We start from the raw sequence: 17,614 nt of genomic DNA, 5'->3' as shown, positions 1-17,614 counted from the left end.
TTACCAATGTGCTATCGGAACACCAACACAAATTAGACTAAACAAGGAAACATTCTTCATTGAAAAAGACAAGCCCAAACTTAACCATTCCAACATTCTTATACAGAGAAACTCACTCCAAAAAAAGGCAAAAAATATTAAGCGATTATCTCCCTTACACTGGAAGAAATCACTTATTACCTCCCCTTGACTGGAACTCTTTCTTCACACTTCTCAACGTAAACATAATGATGTAAGAAATTTGAAAAGCTGAACGCGAAACCGGTCATTTCTTCAAAAACTATGTCATTGTATAAAAAAAATTTATAACATTCTTCAGACATATTGACTCAAATATATATTTTTTAACCTTTTAAAACAAGCCTTCTGTAGTTTTTTCACTTTTTGCTATTTTCTATATATTCAACCACGTGCTTTCACACACCAACTTTCTCACCTATATATATAATATATATATATATAATATATATATATATATATATATATAGATAGATAGATAGATAGATACATACATACATACATACATACATATATATACATATATATATATATATATATATATATATATATATATATACAGTTTTTATTCCCCTTGATTGGATGAAAGTGAAAGTTGGCCTCAGAGGAATTTGACCTCCAAACTCAAAAACTGGAATGAATATTGCATAGCATTTTAGTTGATGCTCTAATGATTCTGCCAATTTGCTTGGCAGAATACACACATACAAACACACACATACAGACGTGCTTGTGTATGTGTATGTGCATGTGTGTGTGTGTGTGTGTGTGTGTTTTACACATTAAACTATACATAATAGCATGTAAATATTGGGCTGAGAATTCTTTTTGAAACCCAGAGGCAGCCTTTGGTTTTTCTATCCAAAAGGGATTTTTAATATCCATTACTTACATGCCATTAGTTATAGCTTTGTGTGTGTACTGCAAGATATTCCAAAAGGAATGAGTGTGTGTGTTTGTGTGTGTGTGTGTGTGTGTGTGTGTGTGTGCTCATATGGTAAAGAAATCTTTCTAACATGAGTCCTCTGGGACCCACAAATAAAGAAAGGTATATATATATTCTTTTATTCTTTTACTTGTTTCAGTCATTTGACTGTGGCCATGCTGGAGCACTGCCTTAACTCTTGAACAGTCAGATTATTCTGTCGAATGTAATGCTCATTTATTTACATTAATTTGAATTACCCATGCATTATCTTGTAGCTTTAGTATTCCAATGGTGTGATTATTTAATTTTAGAATGAAATTATGGGCTTCTTTCAGTTTGTGTTACAATGCTTTGGTCACAATGCTTTGGTCAGCCTGAGGCTATAGTAGAAGACACTTGCCCCAAGTTGCCATGCAGTGGGACTGAAGCCTGGAACCATGTGGTTGGGAAGCAAGCTTCTTACCACACAGACATGCCTATGTCTATACACGCACATACACATATGTAAAGCATTTTCAGCTTTGCACCTCTGATACTGTTACAATCAAGTAACCAAGTCCAGCAGACACAAAAGTTTTAGAATAACAAGAATTTTCAAATGAAATATATTACTAAATTGCAAATAATTTACGGACACTTTTTCATCCCCACATCTAGTCACAAATAAATTTCAACTAATCTTCAATTTCTTCTAACTATAGAAAATACTTTTAACATAAAATTCATTTTAACTAACAGTAATGGCTTCTTTTGATAAATTATATTCCATATATTGGCAAAGCTCTTTCTTAGAACACGTACCGTACCATCTGATAAATTCAGAACTTAGACTTGAATATCATTTAATGTGGATGTGTGGTAAGAAGCTTGCTTCCTAACCACATGATTCTGGGTATAGTCCAACTGTGTGGCACCTCGGACAAGTGTCCTCTACTTTAGCCTCAGGCCACTGAAACCCTTATGAGTGAATTTAGTATACAGAAACTGAAAGAAGCCTATCATGTATGTGTGTGTGTGTATATATACTTATATATATATATATATATATATATCATATCATCATTCATCTCATGTTAACGTCCGTTTCGTGCTAGCACGGGTTGGACGTTCGACCAGGGTCTGGGGAGCCAGGGGCTGCCCCAGGCTCCAGCTGATCTGGCAGGTACAGAGGATGGCTTCAACGGCCACCACTCGCGAGTGTGGGTGCTTTTTACGTGCCACCTGTAAGGTGCCAGCGGGCTGGCAACGGCCACGGTCAGTTGGTGCTTTTTTGTGCCACCTGTACAGTGCCAGAGCGGTCTGGCATCGGCCACGTTCGTGGTGCTTTTTTTTTTTATGTGCCACCGGCACAGAAGCCAGTCAAGGTGGTGCTGGCATCGGCCACGTTCGGATGTTGCTTTTTATGTGCCACCGGCACAGAAGCCATTCGAGGCGGGGTTGGCATCGGTCACGTTCGGATGGTGCTTTTTATGTGCCACCGGCACAGAAGCCAGTGGAGGCTGCACTGGCAACGGCCACGTTCGGATGGTGCTTTTTATGTGTCACCGGCACAGGTATCACAACTACTGTTTCCATTGATATATATATATATATATATATATATATATAATTATATATTTATGTGTCTGTCTGTCTTTGTCTCTGTTTGTCCCCATCCCCATCACAGCTTGGCAACTGGTGTTGGTGTGTTTACATCTCTGTAACTTGGTAGTTCAGCAAAAGTTACTGATAGAATAAGTAAAAAAAAATGAGTCTACAGGTTAATTTGTCTGGCTGAAACCCTTGAAGGCAATGCTCCAGCATGGCCGCAAGTCAAATGACTGAAACAAGCAAAAGAATAAATGAATAATATATCTAGTCTAACCTTTAACCTAGTTACTGTTTGACCATTTACTAAATTTTTGGCTTATTAAATGCTCCATTTCTCTTCTAAATAACGTTTGTTTTAATTTTCAATTTATTACAAAATTCCATCTTGTTTTGCTTCTTTCAAAACACTAAGTTGTTGCCCTTGCAATGCATTCTCTAAACTACTTCATTAAAATTTTTGGTAAACAATAAGTTATTTTTATTTTATCGTCATAGAAATGGATTTTAAAAATCCTACTAATAATAGGTTTTAAAAAGATTGACTTGAATCTACAGTAATAAGTAAATGATTTTAAAGTTAATGAAAATTGAAATATTAATTAAAATAAAATCTTTTTGACATTTTTCTTTTTAATACAACTGAATCTCAACTGAACAATGCTGTGTATTTTTTTAGAGCTTTACTGATAATTAATTAAAATTAAAATTAAATTATTAATTAAAACAGAAATATTTATAAATTAAAAATGATAATTAAATACAGAATACTTTCACTTCATCACCACTGCCATCATCATCATCATCATCACCAACACCACCACCACCATCACCATCACCATCATCATCATCATCATCATCGCTGCTGCTGCTACTGTCATCATTGTCATTTTAGCGGCACAAGCAGTCAGTGCTGTATTAGATGAGATCTCGCGGCACCCATTGCCATCTCCAAGACTGGAGCGAGACTTCACCTGCATCCATTTGCCGTACGTGAGATCACAACGAGGCTCGCGATGGCAAACTGTATATAAGGGCAAAACAGATTGAGATTCCTCCTCTTTTGCTGCCTCTTAGCAGCAGCGCTTGCTGAGCACACTTCACTGGCTGGGCCAGTCTGTATGTTGCACCTCCAGAGACAATGTGCCCGCACTAACAGAGCTACTACACAATGCACACAGCTAAAGATGGTTGCTGAGAGCAGCACACTTCACCTGTTCTGTGAACCCTGTAAATAAAACCAGGTGTAAATTGCATTTGTACTTGAAGTCTTCTCTCTTCACCTGCCGAAGCCTAAACTACATGAAGAACAAAAAGAGATAATGGAAGAAGGGGATATTCTCCCAATATCATAAACCTTGCCATCCATTATATCCTTTTATGTTTGCTTTCCATGCTAGCATGGACTGATCAGGTTATCACAGTCCGAGTCACTTCTTTGGAGCCCCTGCTCTCAAAAACAGATCAGAAGACCATGGTCTCTTTCATATGTTTTAGTTTTGATAAAGTTTTTAAGGCTGGCTACCCTTTCCTATCATCAACCAGTGGCACATAAGAGAATCATCCGAACGTGGCCATCGCCAGTGCCGCCCCGACTGGCTTCCGTGCTAGTGGCACGTAAAAAGCACCATCCGATCGTGACCATTTGCCAGCCTCGCCTGGCATCTGTGCCAGTGGCATGTAAAAAGCACCCACTACACTCATGGAGTGGTTGGTGTTAGGAAGGGCATCCAGCTGTAGAAACACTGCCAGGTCAGACTGGAGCCTGGTGCAGCCTCCTGGCTTCCCAGACCCCAGTTGAACCGTCCAACCCATGCTAGCATGGAAAACGAACGTTAAACGATGATGATGATGATATATGGATGCCATTATTAGTACTGCTAACAAGGAGGTGAGCTGGCAGAATCATTAGAATGTCAGACAAAATACTTAGTGGCATTCTGTCCATCTTTATGTTCCGAGTTTAAACTCCACCGAGACCAACATTGCCTTTCAGCTTTTCGGGGTCAATAAAATAAGTACCATTTGGGCACTGGGGTTGATGAAATCAACTATTCCCCTCCCCCAAATTTTCAGTCCTTGTGCCAAGAATAAAAAGGATTATTATAATAATAATAATAATAACAATAATAATAATAATAATGATAATAATAATGAAATTATTGTATACAGTGCTCAGGTGCACCACAACTTGTCAGAGCATTTGCAGTAATGTACAAATGTCTGGAAAGCGAACAGTGTATGCTTGTGTGTGTATGGAGGGGAGAAGATCAGGTGTAGTGTTGGCGAATCTCAGAAAGCATGGAAGTTTTGAAGGATGCAGTGCTCCGACAACTAACAACTGATGCCGGCAGTTTGTTCCATGCTTCAGCAACTCTCAGCGTGAAAAAATGTTTCCTAAAGTCATGGGAGCTGTGCTGTTTTCTGACTTTGGCTGTAAAGAAGACATTTTAATTAATTAAAGAAAGGAAGAATTTTGAAGACAGTTAGGAAGTTATTACTGAAGTTATTTACAAAAAAAAGATTCCTGTTTTCATGCAAAAGGCAGGCTTATAAATCCTGTAAAAAGAAATGAATTACTCGATGGTGAATAAATACAGATATTAGGTTCAGGTATGATGTGTACACATGTGAAGTATGAGCAAGTTATGATCTCTGGAATGTGTACCATCAAATCGTAAAATAAGCTGACTCAAGAAATTTCTGTAAGATTGGTTGTCATTGACAAAATTAGTACATTTTGATAGTAGAAAATGCGCAGGAGTGGCTGTGTGGTAAGTAGCTTGTTTACCAACCACATGGTTCCGGGTTCAGTCCCACTGGCTTCCGTGCCGGTGGCACGTAAAAAGCACCATCCGACCGTGGCCGTTGCCAGCTTCGTCTGATCTCCGTGCCGGTGGCACGTAAAAAGCACCATCTGATCGTGGATGTTTGCCAGCCTCATCTGGCACCTGTGCCGGTGACACGTAAAAAGCACCCATTACACTCACGGAGTGGTTGGTGTTAGGAAGGGCATCCAGCTGTAGAAACACTGCCAGATCAGACTGGGCCTGGTGCAGCCTTCTGGCTTCCCAGACCCCAGTTGAACCGTCCAACCCATGCTAACATGGAAAGTGGACCTTAACCGACGATGATGATGATGATGATTTAAATACAGAAATCCATATAGAATGTCCTAATATATGATCAATGAACAGCACATTTAAGAACTATAAGGAAATCTTCCAGTTTCCAATTTTTATAATAATTAAGTAGTCTATATTTGATCTCAGACTTTACTATTACAAAAATGAAGAGGGCTTTGTACCGTAAATCCTCGTGTAAAATCCGCACTTTTCCCACAAAATTTAAAGGTCAAAATCTCAAGTGCGTACTACATACGAGGTTAAAAATGAAAATTATTTTCTAAGCAATGTCCGAGTTTCTATTTGCTGTCCGGCAATGTTCATTCAGACGCATTTTGTGATGTTGGGTGCGAAAATAAGTCGATCACATCGTTTCCCCTGTTCAACTAGTGTGCATCTATACAAATTTATTTATGTCCCCTTTTCAAGCCTAGCCAGTCTCATGAGCCCGGTTTCCTGGTTTCTATGGCGTATGTGTCCCCTCCCCCCAGCTGGACGGGATGCCAGTCCATCGCAGCGTTACTCAAGAAACAGGACGAAAGAGTGAGAGAAATTTGGGGTGAAAGAGTACAACAGGGGTCACCACCATCACCTACTGGACCCTCGTGGAGATTTAGGTGTTTTCGCTCAATAAATACACGATTCTCCGATCGCGACTCCGCTGCTCTAACCACTGAGTCATTGCGCCTCCACTATATATACAAATACAGAAATGTATTTGACAAGATATGTTTTGCCCCCCCCCCCCTTTTTAATGGTTTTTTTACGTTCAAGTTAATTACTGCAAGGGGGAACAACCTAGGGAAAAAAATAATGCTGTAGATTGAATTATGAATTTTGTTATCTCCCCTGTTTATTGGGCGATTGCAACGTTCAGAATAGGAATCACTTTGCTATATAAGAATACCAAATCGAGCTAAAGGGGGAGCCTCGATATAATCATGTGGCCTGCTAGAAATAGAAGTAACATTTCCCTCAAATCACACTATGCTGTCTTGAAATGTCGACCCCGCCCCGCAAAGAAAAACAAAATGTAACAGTATCAGCTCTATTAGTACCTTGTTATATAAATCTGTATGCATTTACATTCATACACATACATAGGAAAATATACATACATACATACATACGTACATACGTACTTACATACATACATACATATATACGTAATCAGCAAAACTTTCCAGAAGTTTGTCATTTAAGTATATATGAGCATGTCTAGATATGTGACCTCGTGTGTACCGTTGGCGATTTTATTTCCCTCTGTCTTCCCTTCTCTGGATCATTCCTTCTCCTATGTTTCTGACGAAGAGCTCTGCTCGAAACGTTAAACCCTCCTACTTTCCTTAGCGTCCAATAATACTATATTTGTTCCACATCCTCATGTTGTTGTGTTTTATTGTGCTTTCTTGTTTGGATTAACTGTATATGCAAGTATATGGATGAGAAGACATACATAAAACAAAGCGTACAAAACTGCATGTATACAAACAAACAAAAATATCCTGTTGTTGATGATGAAATTCCGATGAAGGAGCCTTGGATCTAGGTTATAATCTGGCTCTTTCTCTATTTGCGCAAAATTTTGAAATATAACAGGACAATGACATACATACATATATTTTGGTGGGGTGGTTGCATGGATGAAAAATAAGTGTGCTACAGTATAGGCTAAAGTAACCTGGACATTGTCTTCCTTTATCAACTGTTTACTGGAGATGACAGTTTTCAGCAATGTCCAACAGTATTGCTTCTATCAACAGAAGGGTCCCATATAGCATGTTGTATGCAACATTGTCTGTGTGTGTGTGTGTGAATATGTAGATGATGATCTATACATATATGAATATGCATATTATATATATGTGGCTGTGTGGTAAGTAGCTTGCTTACGAACCACATGGTTTCGGGTTCAGTCCCACTGTGTGGCACCTTGGGCAAGTGTCTTCTGCTATAGCCTCGGGCCGACCAAAGCCTTGTGAGTGGATTTGGTAGACGGAAACTGAAAGAAGCCCATCATCTATATATATATATATATATATATATTTATTTATATATATGTGTGTGTGTGTTTGTACCCCCAATATCGCTTGACAACCGATGCCGGTGTGTTTACATCCCCGGTTCGGCAAAAGAGACCGATAGAATAAGTACTAGGTTTACAAAGAATAAGTCCTGGAGTCGATTTGCTCGACTAAAAGTGGTGCCCCAGCATGGCCACAGTCAAATGACTGAAACAAGTAAAACAGTATATGCTCATATATGTATGTTGTGTGTGCATTTACATACAAACATGTATCCATTATTAAATATGAAAATGTTTAAACAGCTTTTGACAGGGACACTTTGTTCATATGACAATCGACGAGCGATCTACAAGACCCAACACTATTCCCTTTTCGTTGTCATCACACAGAAGGGAGACAATTACGAATAAATTGTCTCCTGTTAAATTTTAGCATTAAATAAATAAAATAAAATTTATTTTCAGGTGCACTGTAGGAAGCAATTTAATTTCAGGTGCATTGTAGGAAGCAAAAAAGATGGAGCTTGAGCTGGACCTGAAACAGAATAGCAATTATGATTTTACTTTGTATCGGGTGGGGCAGAGAGGATGGACATTTTGAAAAATTCACAAAATCACTAATTTTAGCTGCAAACAAATTTTATTGACATCAATGTGTTCGTATTGAATTTGCATTCAATTGAATTAGCAAAATTTAGTGTGGAAAACAGCATCCGTCATGTGGTGTCCGTTTTCATTGATGCATATCTGAAGGTGTTCTTGGAAGTTGGCCTCACTCTCTCCAGCATTACTCTATGCATAGTCCCATGGTTTCAACTGTTGCCCAATGACCAATTTGTACGGGTGGAAATGCAGGTCTTCATGCAAAATATGCTTTACTGATCGATTACCGATGACAAGTTCCAAGGAATGCCTCCGAGCAGAGCTATTTGGACTCCGTATCAAAGCTTGTCTGATGCATAACTGTTGTAGGCAAACACACGATGCTCTATCGTCCACAGTGCTAGGGCTTCACTTGAAAAAACAAAATGCTAAGACACCATGGATGAAATGGCACCTGTTGGACATATGTCCCTCTCCCTGGGGCTGAGCAATAGCCATTTCAAAAACAGCTGTCCTCTCTGCCCTACCCTGTAAATGGAAACTTATGAATCAGTATTCTAATATCTTAAAACTCAGTTGTCTCTGTTTAATCACGGAACATTAATTCCTGAAAGACTAGTGATATTCCAAAAATTTTCAATACTTCAAGAAATTGGAAAAAATTTAACAAGATCCCCATGAAGGGAAAATAAAAGGTTAATGGATAAGAATAATTTTAAAGTAAATTTTTTTTTCTATATGCATAATACTTTTATTAACTAACTAGCAGTATCGCCCGGCGTTGCTCGGGTTTGTAAGGGAAATAACTATATAAGCATTTTTAGAGAGTTATAGCCAAAAATTAGCAAAAAAATACATTAAAAATGGGAAAAAAATTATGGTAAATTTTTTAAATCGTTGACTCATCGTAGACATTTTTAGAGAGTTACTTCCCTTATATAATAGCGAAAAATACATTAAAATGGGAAAAAATTATGGTAAATTTTTTTAAAAATCGTAGACTCATCGTAGACGCGCGCTAATACCCAGAAGGGCTCGATATGAATCACGACTATAAGATACCCGGTTTTGGTTAAACTGCACCGCAAAATGTGGGAGTAGTTTAGGAATCTAAAACGTAGGAGACAGACACCACACAACCTCACTTTTATATATAAAGATTTACACATAAAAAAGATGACTATAAAAGAAAAGAAAATGAGGGGGTGGGGGCAAAGAAGCGGAAGGCGGTGGTGGAGAAGTGATGGAGGAGGGGGGGGGGGCACATATCCTCGAAAAGGAAAAGTCACGACCTGAGTTAAAGACGCTCATCACAGTGTGAACAGGTTAATCTAAATTCTTTTTAAAAGTAGGTGTACTTGGGACGGTTGAATTGTAAGCCTCGTTGTGAAATGTTTATATGTATCCACGGGCAACGAAATATTCGGTCGTTTTGGTAGCGAGTTCTGTTTGGAAATATGAAACTGTCGACCAACGCATGACAATGTTATTTCGAACGACCACGTGCTTGATATAAATAGTTGTATTTTTTAAAACGTTTAATCCACAATCGTTTGTCCGAGAAACAGAAACATTTTGCCGGACTAACGATTTTTCCCCCTCTCAGACTTATCTTTATAAACCTAGTAGTTATTCTGCCGGTCTCTTTGCCGAAACGCTAAGTTACGGGGGTCATCAACACACTAGCATCGGTTGTCAAGCGTGGCAGGACACACACACACACTCACACATACATATATATATATATGTTTTCGTCTATCAAATCCACTCACAAGGCTTTGGCTGACCCGAGGCTCTAGTAGAAGACATTTGCCCAAGATGCTACGCAGTGGGATTGAACCCAGAACCATGTGGTTAGGAAGCAAATTTCTTACGACACAACCATGCCTGTGCCTATAAACTATAGCTATACCCTATAAATTTCTCTGGGCCATAAAACGAAGTCACGTGTTCTCAATAAATCTACAAATAGTCAGGGCAATTCCAATATTTTGCACGCCGCGGAGATGCATAAAGGTTTGTTTATATTACACAGCGAAGCTTATAACCTCAAAATATTAAGTATATCGCCAATATATCAGATCACGGTACTGGCAGAATCGTTAACACGCCGGGCGAAATGCTTAGCAGTATTTCGTCTGCCGTTACGTTGTGAGTTCAAATTCCACCGAGGTCGACTTTACCTTTCATCCTTTCGGGGTCGATAAATTAAGTACCAGTTACGCACTGGATTCGATGTAATCGACTAAATACCTATGTCTGTCCTTGTTTGTCCTCTCTATGTTTAGCCCCTTGTGGATAGTAAAGAAATAGGTACTACTAGCGAACACGCAGTTGCGCATCCGCACTAGCTAGTCGTAAATAGTCGATCCTACAACGACTACCTAGCGAAGTAAATAAAACACAAAATAAATAATTTTTTTACCCAAAGTAAATAAGTTTTGTTAAACAAAATAAATAAAACACAAAAACGCAAAGTAAGTAATTTTTTAAACAAAGTAAATAACACACAAAGTAAGGATCGACTTGTCACGACTAGCTAGCGTGAATACGCGAGCGCGCGCACTGGGACCACTATTCGCTAGTAGTACCTCAGATCACATTACTTTTGTAATACTTCAAACAAATTATTTATGGAACTAAGGGAAATTCAGATTAATTATTTTGTGTATTAACAACGAATTTTGGTACTACTTAAATACAGAGGCCCCAACGCATCTACATAAACCTAACTCTAATCCTAACCCCCTAAAACAGTGCTTTTCAAACTTTTTGCTGGAGCGGAACCCCAAGGAAACATTTCACTGGCTCGAGGAACCCCTGTGCAATAATTTAATGGTTTTATGCACAAATATCTGCACAGGAGAATTAAAAATTACTGCCGATTTTAGCAGTTTTGTAACTTCTTGCGGAACCCCTGGACTGTACTGGGGGGAACCCTGGTTGAAAACCACTGCTGTATAAACATATCGTTACGTAGATGCATCGGGACCTCTATAGTTCAGTAGTGCCCGAACATTTTCCGTAACGTAAAGCAATTTATACGAAATTAGTAATTTTTTCATAGCATTAGTTTCGCATAAAGCCAATATTATTGTTTACGTTCTTTGCCATGTCCCGCGGTAATCGCCCAATTCGGAAAGTGATTTGCACCGACATCGTCGATGACGAAAACATTAGGCAAGAGTCTTGGACATTTTCTGATCTCTTTCAACAAACTTCCACAAAAGATGTAGCAGTTACATGGTTAGCAAGATATAAACTCATAAGCAATTCTTTTAGGTGTCTCGTTTGTGACAAACAATGTACATTTATAAACCAGAAAGATATTATCGATGGAAAACGGTGGAGATGTCGGAAGCATAACTTCGTCCGATCGATCCGGAAGGGGTCCTTTTTCGAGAATAGTCACCTCTCGCTGACAACATTCATATGGCTTATGTATATGTGGTCAAGAGATTATCTACATAATGAAATCACTCATGAGACAAATGTTTGTGCAAAGTCAACTATTGACCTGTTCAGGCTCATCCGAGAACTACTAGAACGGTTTCTGGAAGACCATCCCACTGAAATAGATGACGCACCTGAGATAGGCGGCTTCGATTTACAGACAGGTGAACCAAAAGTCGTCGAAATAGATATAACTACATTTTCCAGATCTAAATCCAATAAAAGGCATTTGAAAGGATTTCGTGTTTTTGGTGGGATCGAACGTGGCACTGACAAATGTTTCCTTGTACCTATTGAACATGAAAATAAAGACGCGTTCGAAGCTGCAATTATCCGATGGATTTTACCAGGTATGACAAAATCAAGTTTCCTTTGGAGCGGAGGTAAAGAATACGCACATCACCCATTTTCGGCGTAACCTTAACCTATTTCTTTACTACCCACAAGGGGCTAAACACAGAGGAGATAAACAAGGACAAACGGATTAAATCGATTATATCGACCCCAGTGCGTAACTGGTACTTATTTAATCGACCCCGAAAGGATGAAAGGCAAAGTCGACCTCGGCGGAATTTGAACTCAGAACGTAGCGGCAGACGAAATCCCGCTAAGCATTTCGGCCGGCGTGCTAACGTTTCTGCCACCTCGCCGTAACCTTAACCCTAACCCTAAACACCGGGTGTTCGTATTCTTTACTTTCGCCTTCCTTTGGTTTGTGTGGTCGTCGTTTCGATATACTATTCCTAAAATCCAGCTTTGCCTTTACTTTTCTTTCGTTCTCCCTGTTGGGGATTCTTAGATAAAGGGGGCACGTTGTCAAACTGCTTCTTCTACAATTTCTTTTGACGGCCAGCGACCTAGGACTAAACAACGGTTAATATTTAACAATACTTAAAATGAATAGTTTATTCTTTTACTTGTTTCAGTCATTTGACTGCGGCCATGCTGGGGCACCGCCTTTAATCGATCAACTCGACCCCGGGACTTATTCTTTTGTAAGCCCAGTACTTATTCTATCGGTCTCTTTTTGCCGAATCGCTAAGTAACGGGGACATAAACACACCAGCATCGGTTGTCAAGCAATGCTAGGGGGACAAACACAGACACACACGCATATATATATCTGGACTCTTCGAATTTGAAACACACACACAAACGGAAGGGTCTTTTAAAGATATGTATATATTGTAGTTTAACTTCAGGAGACCGGATTAAACAAAATTATACCAGCTGTAGTTTGAAAAATGAAAGCAGAGCCTGGTACTACTTAGAAGAGTGATCCCGGTGCGCGTACTCGCGCATCCGCGCTAACTAGTCGATCCTTACTTTGTGTTTTTGCGTTTTATGTACTTTGTTTTAACAAAACAGACAATACAATTGGTTAAAATTGCAGATTTAAACTACGTTTAAACTTATAAAATACATTTTTCTCAAAAAAACTAGTTGAAATTAATGTTTTCTTTTGACACATTCTACCAGTATACGAAGTTTCAAATTATTTAGTTAACTAGAAAAATCTGGCCTTCTTTTAGAAAAGATCCAAAAAATTATTTACTTTGTGTAAAAAAATGATTTATTTTGTGTTTTATTTACTTTGCTAGGTAGTCGTTGTAGGATCGACTAGTCACGACTAACTAGTGCGGATGCGCGAGTGCGCGCACCGGGACCACTCTTCTTAAGTAGTACCGCAGAGCCTGATATTCAAAGGTCACAATCCTTGGCTAAATTTTTTTCTTTTTCCCTATCGCACTAACAATTTAGAAGCGCAACTCTCCAAGAAAATGATGTTTACTTGTTAGAAAAAGTTACAAAAATGGGAAATATCTGGAAAGTGAACAGTGTATGAGTCAGATACATGCTTGCGTGTGTATGGAGGGGGGGAAATCAGGTGTAGTGTTGGCGAATCTCAGGAAGCATGGAAGTTTTGAAGGATGCAGTGCTCTGACAACTAACAACTGATGCCGGCAGTTTGTTCCATGCTTCAGCAACTCTCAGCGTGAAAAAATGTTTCCTAAAGTCATGGGAGTTGTGCTGTTTTCTGACTTTGTAAATATGTCCACGGGTGTTAGACAGGTGGAGTTTGAAAAGGTGCTCAGAGTTAGTTTGTAAAATGGTTAATAATTTTATGGGTGTCTGCCAAGTCAGCTGCCGGACGTCAGAGTTTCAATGTATCCATGCCCAAGGAAAGACATTGGAATCAGGTTCTGGGGAGGTGGCTGTGGTCACCGAAAGTAGGGGTCCTGATGCACAGCCAATTTGCCCCTGGTCCACTTGATTAAATCTTTTTGCTCATTTTGTCCTTTGGAAAATGTATTAATGAAACACCTCATTTTAGTTCTACAAATAAGTCATCATTTCTGTATAAACTATCATCTTCATTACAGGCACTCATATTATATCAGATATATGGGCTGAATATCTTCAAATTGACCAGATTGAACAAGGCATATACACTCATGAATATATAGACTATGAAAATCCAAATGATCCGGAGATCCACACCCAAAATATTGATGGGATGTGGCTGAGAGTTAAACAAAAATTGCAACGTAAACATTCAATAAATAATAAAGCCTTATTTCACTCTTATTTAACCGAATTTATGTGGAGATCTCATTTTAGGAATAATGATAAATTTGCTGCTCTCATTTATTGTATCAAACATTTGTATAAAGTCTAATAAATTTGATTTTATATTTTTCTACTTAATTTAGTTTTTTTTTCTCTCATAATTCTTGTCCAACATTTAAGCCTGTGTTCAGTTATGTTACAAAACATATTGTGTACAGAGAGGTTCTTATCTGAATAATGTGATACTATGAAATTTACACCTGCTGAGCTGTGCTAAATATTTGGCATTGTTTCTAACAATATGTTTGTTCCTTCTCAAGCCATGCCTGGCTCATAATGGACCAGTTTCTCCAGTTCCATTGGCGTATAGGTTTCCCACCTGGATGGACGCTGGTCCATTGCAGGTGAGCTGCTAGATATAGGAGGAAAGAGTGAGAGAAAATTGTGGCGAAAGAGTCAGCAGAAGTTTGCCATTACTTTCTGCTGGAGCCACATGGAACTTAGGTGTTTTGCTCATAAACACACACATTGCCCTGTCTGAGATTCGAACCCACGATCCCTCAACCGCAAGTCCGCTGTTCTAACCTCTAGGCCATGTGCCTCCACTTCTAACAATATAAGTTACCTAAATATAAATTTTTCAATAACCTCAATTGTTGTCTAGCTTATTATCATAAAAACCTTTAGCATAATGAAACAATATTATGATAGCTTATAGTTTTGTGATCAAAACTCAAGTTATATGGTGCAAACATTTACAACAGAAATTCAAGTAGTTGACCAGCCACCTTATCATCTAAATATTAGGCAAACACCGACTTCATTCTCATGAGCAAACAAGACAGGTAGATGCTTGTAAAAGCTAAGTGTTTCTCTAGTGAAGAAAGCACCAGCATAGATGAGTGATTAGTTACTTTAGAGTATGAGATTGATAGACTCAGAGACAGAGTACAATTTGGAGAAAGATGACATGGAAGGTAAAAGAACCTCCAGCTAGATTCTGAGAGATTCTAGCTGATAGTGGAAGCACTCCGTCGGTTACGACGATGAGGGTTCCGGTTGATCCGAATCAACGGAACAGCCTGCTCGTGAAATTAATGTGTAAGTGGCTGAGCACTCCACAGACACGTGCACCCTTAACGTAGTTCTCGGGAATATTCACAGAGAGTGACAAGGCCAGCCCCTTGAAATACAGGTACAACAGAAACAGGAAGTAAGAGTGAGAGAAAGTTGTGGTGAAAGAGTACAGCAGGGATCACCACCATCTCCTGCCGGAGCCTCGTGGGGCTTTTAGGTGTTTTCGCTCAATAAACACTCACAACGCCCGGTCTAGGAATCGAAACCACGATCTTATGACCGCGAGTCCGCTGCCCTAACCCCTGGGCCATTGCGCCTCCACTCTAGCTGATACTTATGACAGGAAGAAAGACAAGATAGAGACTTTTCAGCACAGAAGATCTGGAAGTTATTAGCAATCTGTTGCAGGCTGCAGATGAAGCCTGTGGTTGGTGCAAGGTTCCAGTTCAACACAAGCTGAAAATGTGGTGGAATAGTACTGTAAATCATCATCATCATCATCATTTAATGTCCGCTTTCCATGCTAGCACGGATTGGACGATTTTGACTGAGGGCTGGTGAACCAGATGGCTGCACCAGTCTCCAATCTTGATTTGGCAGAGTTTCTACAGCTGGATGCCCTTCCTAACGCCAAGGATGCCCTTCCAAATGCCAGGGTGCCCTTCCTAGCGTCACTCTAAATAGAGTATTAAAATCATATAGTCATACTTAAGAAGCCAGGAAGGAAGGGAGCAGCTGAGTAAAATGTTAAATAGCTTGCAAAGGGAGAGGCAAAAAAAAAAAATGGTTTGCGTACGTTCTATGATGTGAGACTCAGAGGTGTGAGGCGTGTCATGAAGAATAACTGCACACTTTCTGTTACTGATGTTGAAATAAACTTATACTATTAAGAGAGCTTATGAGCATGGAGAATATATAAAGGAGAAAGAGATGATGGCTATCTGCAAGTATGAGACCTGTGAGTCAGAGTGGCTGTTCCATAGCATCTCCCTTGCCATCCTCCAGAGCGATGTGTTTTCCATTTTGTTTGCTGGGATTATGAGGTGGTCTGAATTACAAAAAAGTGAGAGAATTAAAAAATTTCATAGCTTACTACCCGCAGCTGGTTTAGTATTGATATCAACAAGAGACAAATTGTCATTGTTAACTCAATGACCATTGGTCACAGCTTACAAAATGGGTACAATATGTCTGAATGATTAAGAAGAAGTGAGAAAGATTAGATCCGGGTCAATGTAATTCTAAACAAGGCCTAACTGAAAAATTAGGACTTGTGTAGAAAGAATATTTTTGTGTTCTTTTTTCATAATTATATGATTAAGAAGTGAGAAAGACTAGATCCATGTCAATGTAATATCTTTGTGTTCCTTTTTCATAATTATATTTTTCTCCTGCACACATGCAAAACAAAAGACGTTTTTGAATAATCTGAGCACGTGTGCTGACACACACACATGCACACATACAAGACACTTTTATAATTTGTATACTCAGTCACAAAGAAGCTTTTACAATTGGTACCATGCACACACATACACAAAATGAAAGAAGCTGCAGTAGTTTATCTCTTGTTTCTCAGAGACCTTGAATCATTCATAACTTTTGCTATTTCTGAAAGTGCTTTCTTAGGTGCAAAAGATCACAAAATTTGTTTTTCGAATCATACTGCCCACCTTTCCAAACATACAAAAATAAATAAATAAACAGGCGCAGGAGTGGCTGTGTGGTAAGTAGCTTGTTTACCAGCCACATGGTTCCGGGTTCAGTCCCACTGCGTGGCACCTTGGGCAAGTGTCTTCTGCTATAGCCCCAGGCCAACCAAAGCCTTGTGAGTGGATTTGGTAGACGGAAACTGAAAGAAGCCCGTCGTATATATGTATATATATGCATGTGTGTGTTTGTCCCCCTAGCATTGCTTGACAACCGATGCTGGTGTGTTTATGTCCCCGTTACTTAGCGGTTCGGCAAAAAAGACCGATAGAATAAGTACTGGGCTTACAAAAGAATAAGTCCCGGGGTCGAGTTGCTCGATTAAAGGCGGTGCTCCAGCATGGCCGCAGTCAAATGACTGAAACAAGTAAAAGAGAAAGAGAGAAAGAGAAACAAGCTGGAAAAGAATTTGAAAAATGTAAAAGGAGGATATTTGGCACTACTTAAATACAGAGGTCCCACTGCATCAATGTAATGATATGAAGGGGAGGGTTAGTTTTAGGGTTATGGTTAGGG

General features: G+C 39.1%; 1 protein-coding gene and 1 long non-coding RNA gene across 2 annotated transcripts; one reads left to right on the top strand and one right to left on the bottom strand.

The window, feature by feature from the left end:
• Positions 1-11,258: 11,258 nt before the first annotated feature.
• LOC115218985 lies at positions 11,259-14,441 on the top strand. Its single transcript, XM_029789024.2, has 2 exons — positions 11,259-12,090; positions 14,125-14,441. Exons 1-2 carry the CDS (start codon positions 11,400-11,402, stop codon positions 14,418-14,420), a joined length of 987 nt encoding a protein of 328 aa, XP_029644884.1. The 5' UTR covers positions 11,259-11,399; the 3' UTR covers positions 14,421-14,441.
• Positions 11,688-12,546, bottom strand: LOC118765888. Its single transcript, XR_005001798.1, has 2 exons — positions 12,408-12,546; positions 11,688-12,159 (listed from the first exon to the last, which is right to left on the bottom strand). It is a non-coding gene; the product is annotated as an uncharacterized LOC118765888 (long non-coding RNA).
• Positions 14,442-17,614: the final 3,173 nt, after the last annotated feature.

The sequence above is a fragment of the Octopus sinensis genome, linkage group LG14 (genome assembly GCF_006345805.1).
Source record: "Octopus sinensis linkage group LG14, ASM634580v1, whole genome shotgun sequence".
Lineage (NCBI taxonomy): Eukaryota > Metazoa > Mollusca > Cephalopoda > Octopoda > Octopodidae > Octopus > Octopus sinensis.
Note: the sequence above shows the minus strand (reverse complement) of the source record. Positions and strands in the feature narration are given on the sequence as shown.

Coding starts and splice junctions, on each gene's coding strand:
- LOC115218985 (XM_029789024.2), top strand. CDS start 11,400: ATGTCCCGCGGTAATCGCCCAATTCGGAAAGTGATTTGCACCGACATC. Junction 12,091..14,124: donor TATCCGATGGATTTTACCAG/GTATGACAAAAT, acceptor TCTTCATTACAG/GCACTCATATTATATCAGAT.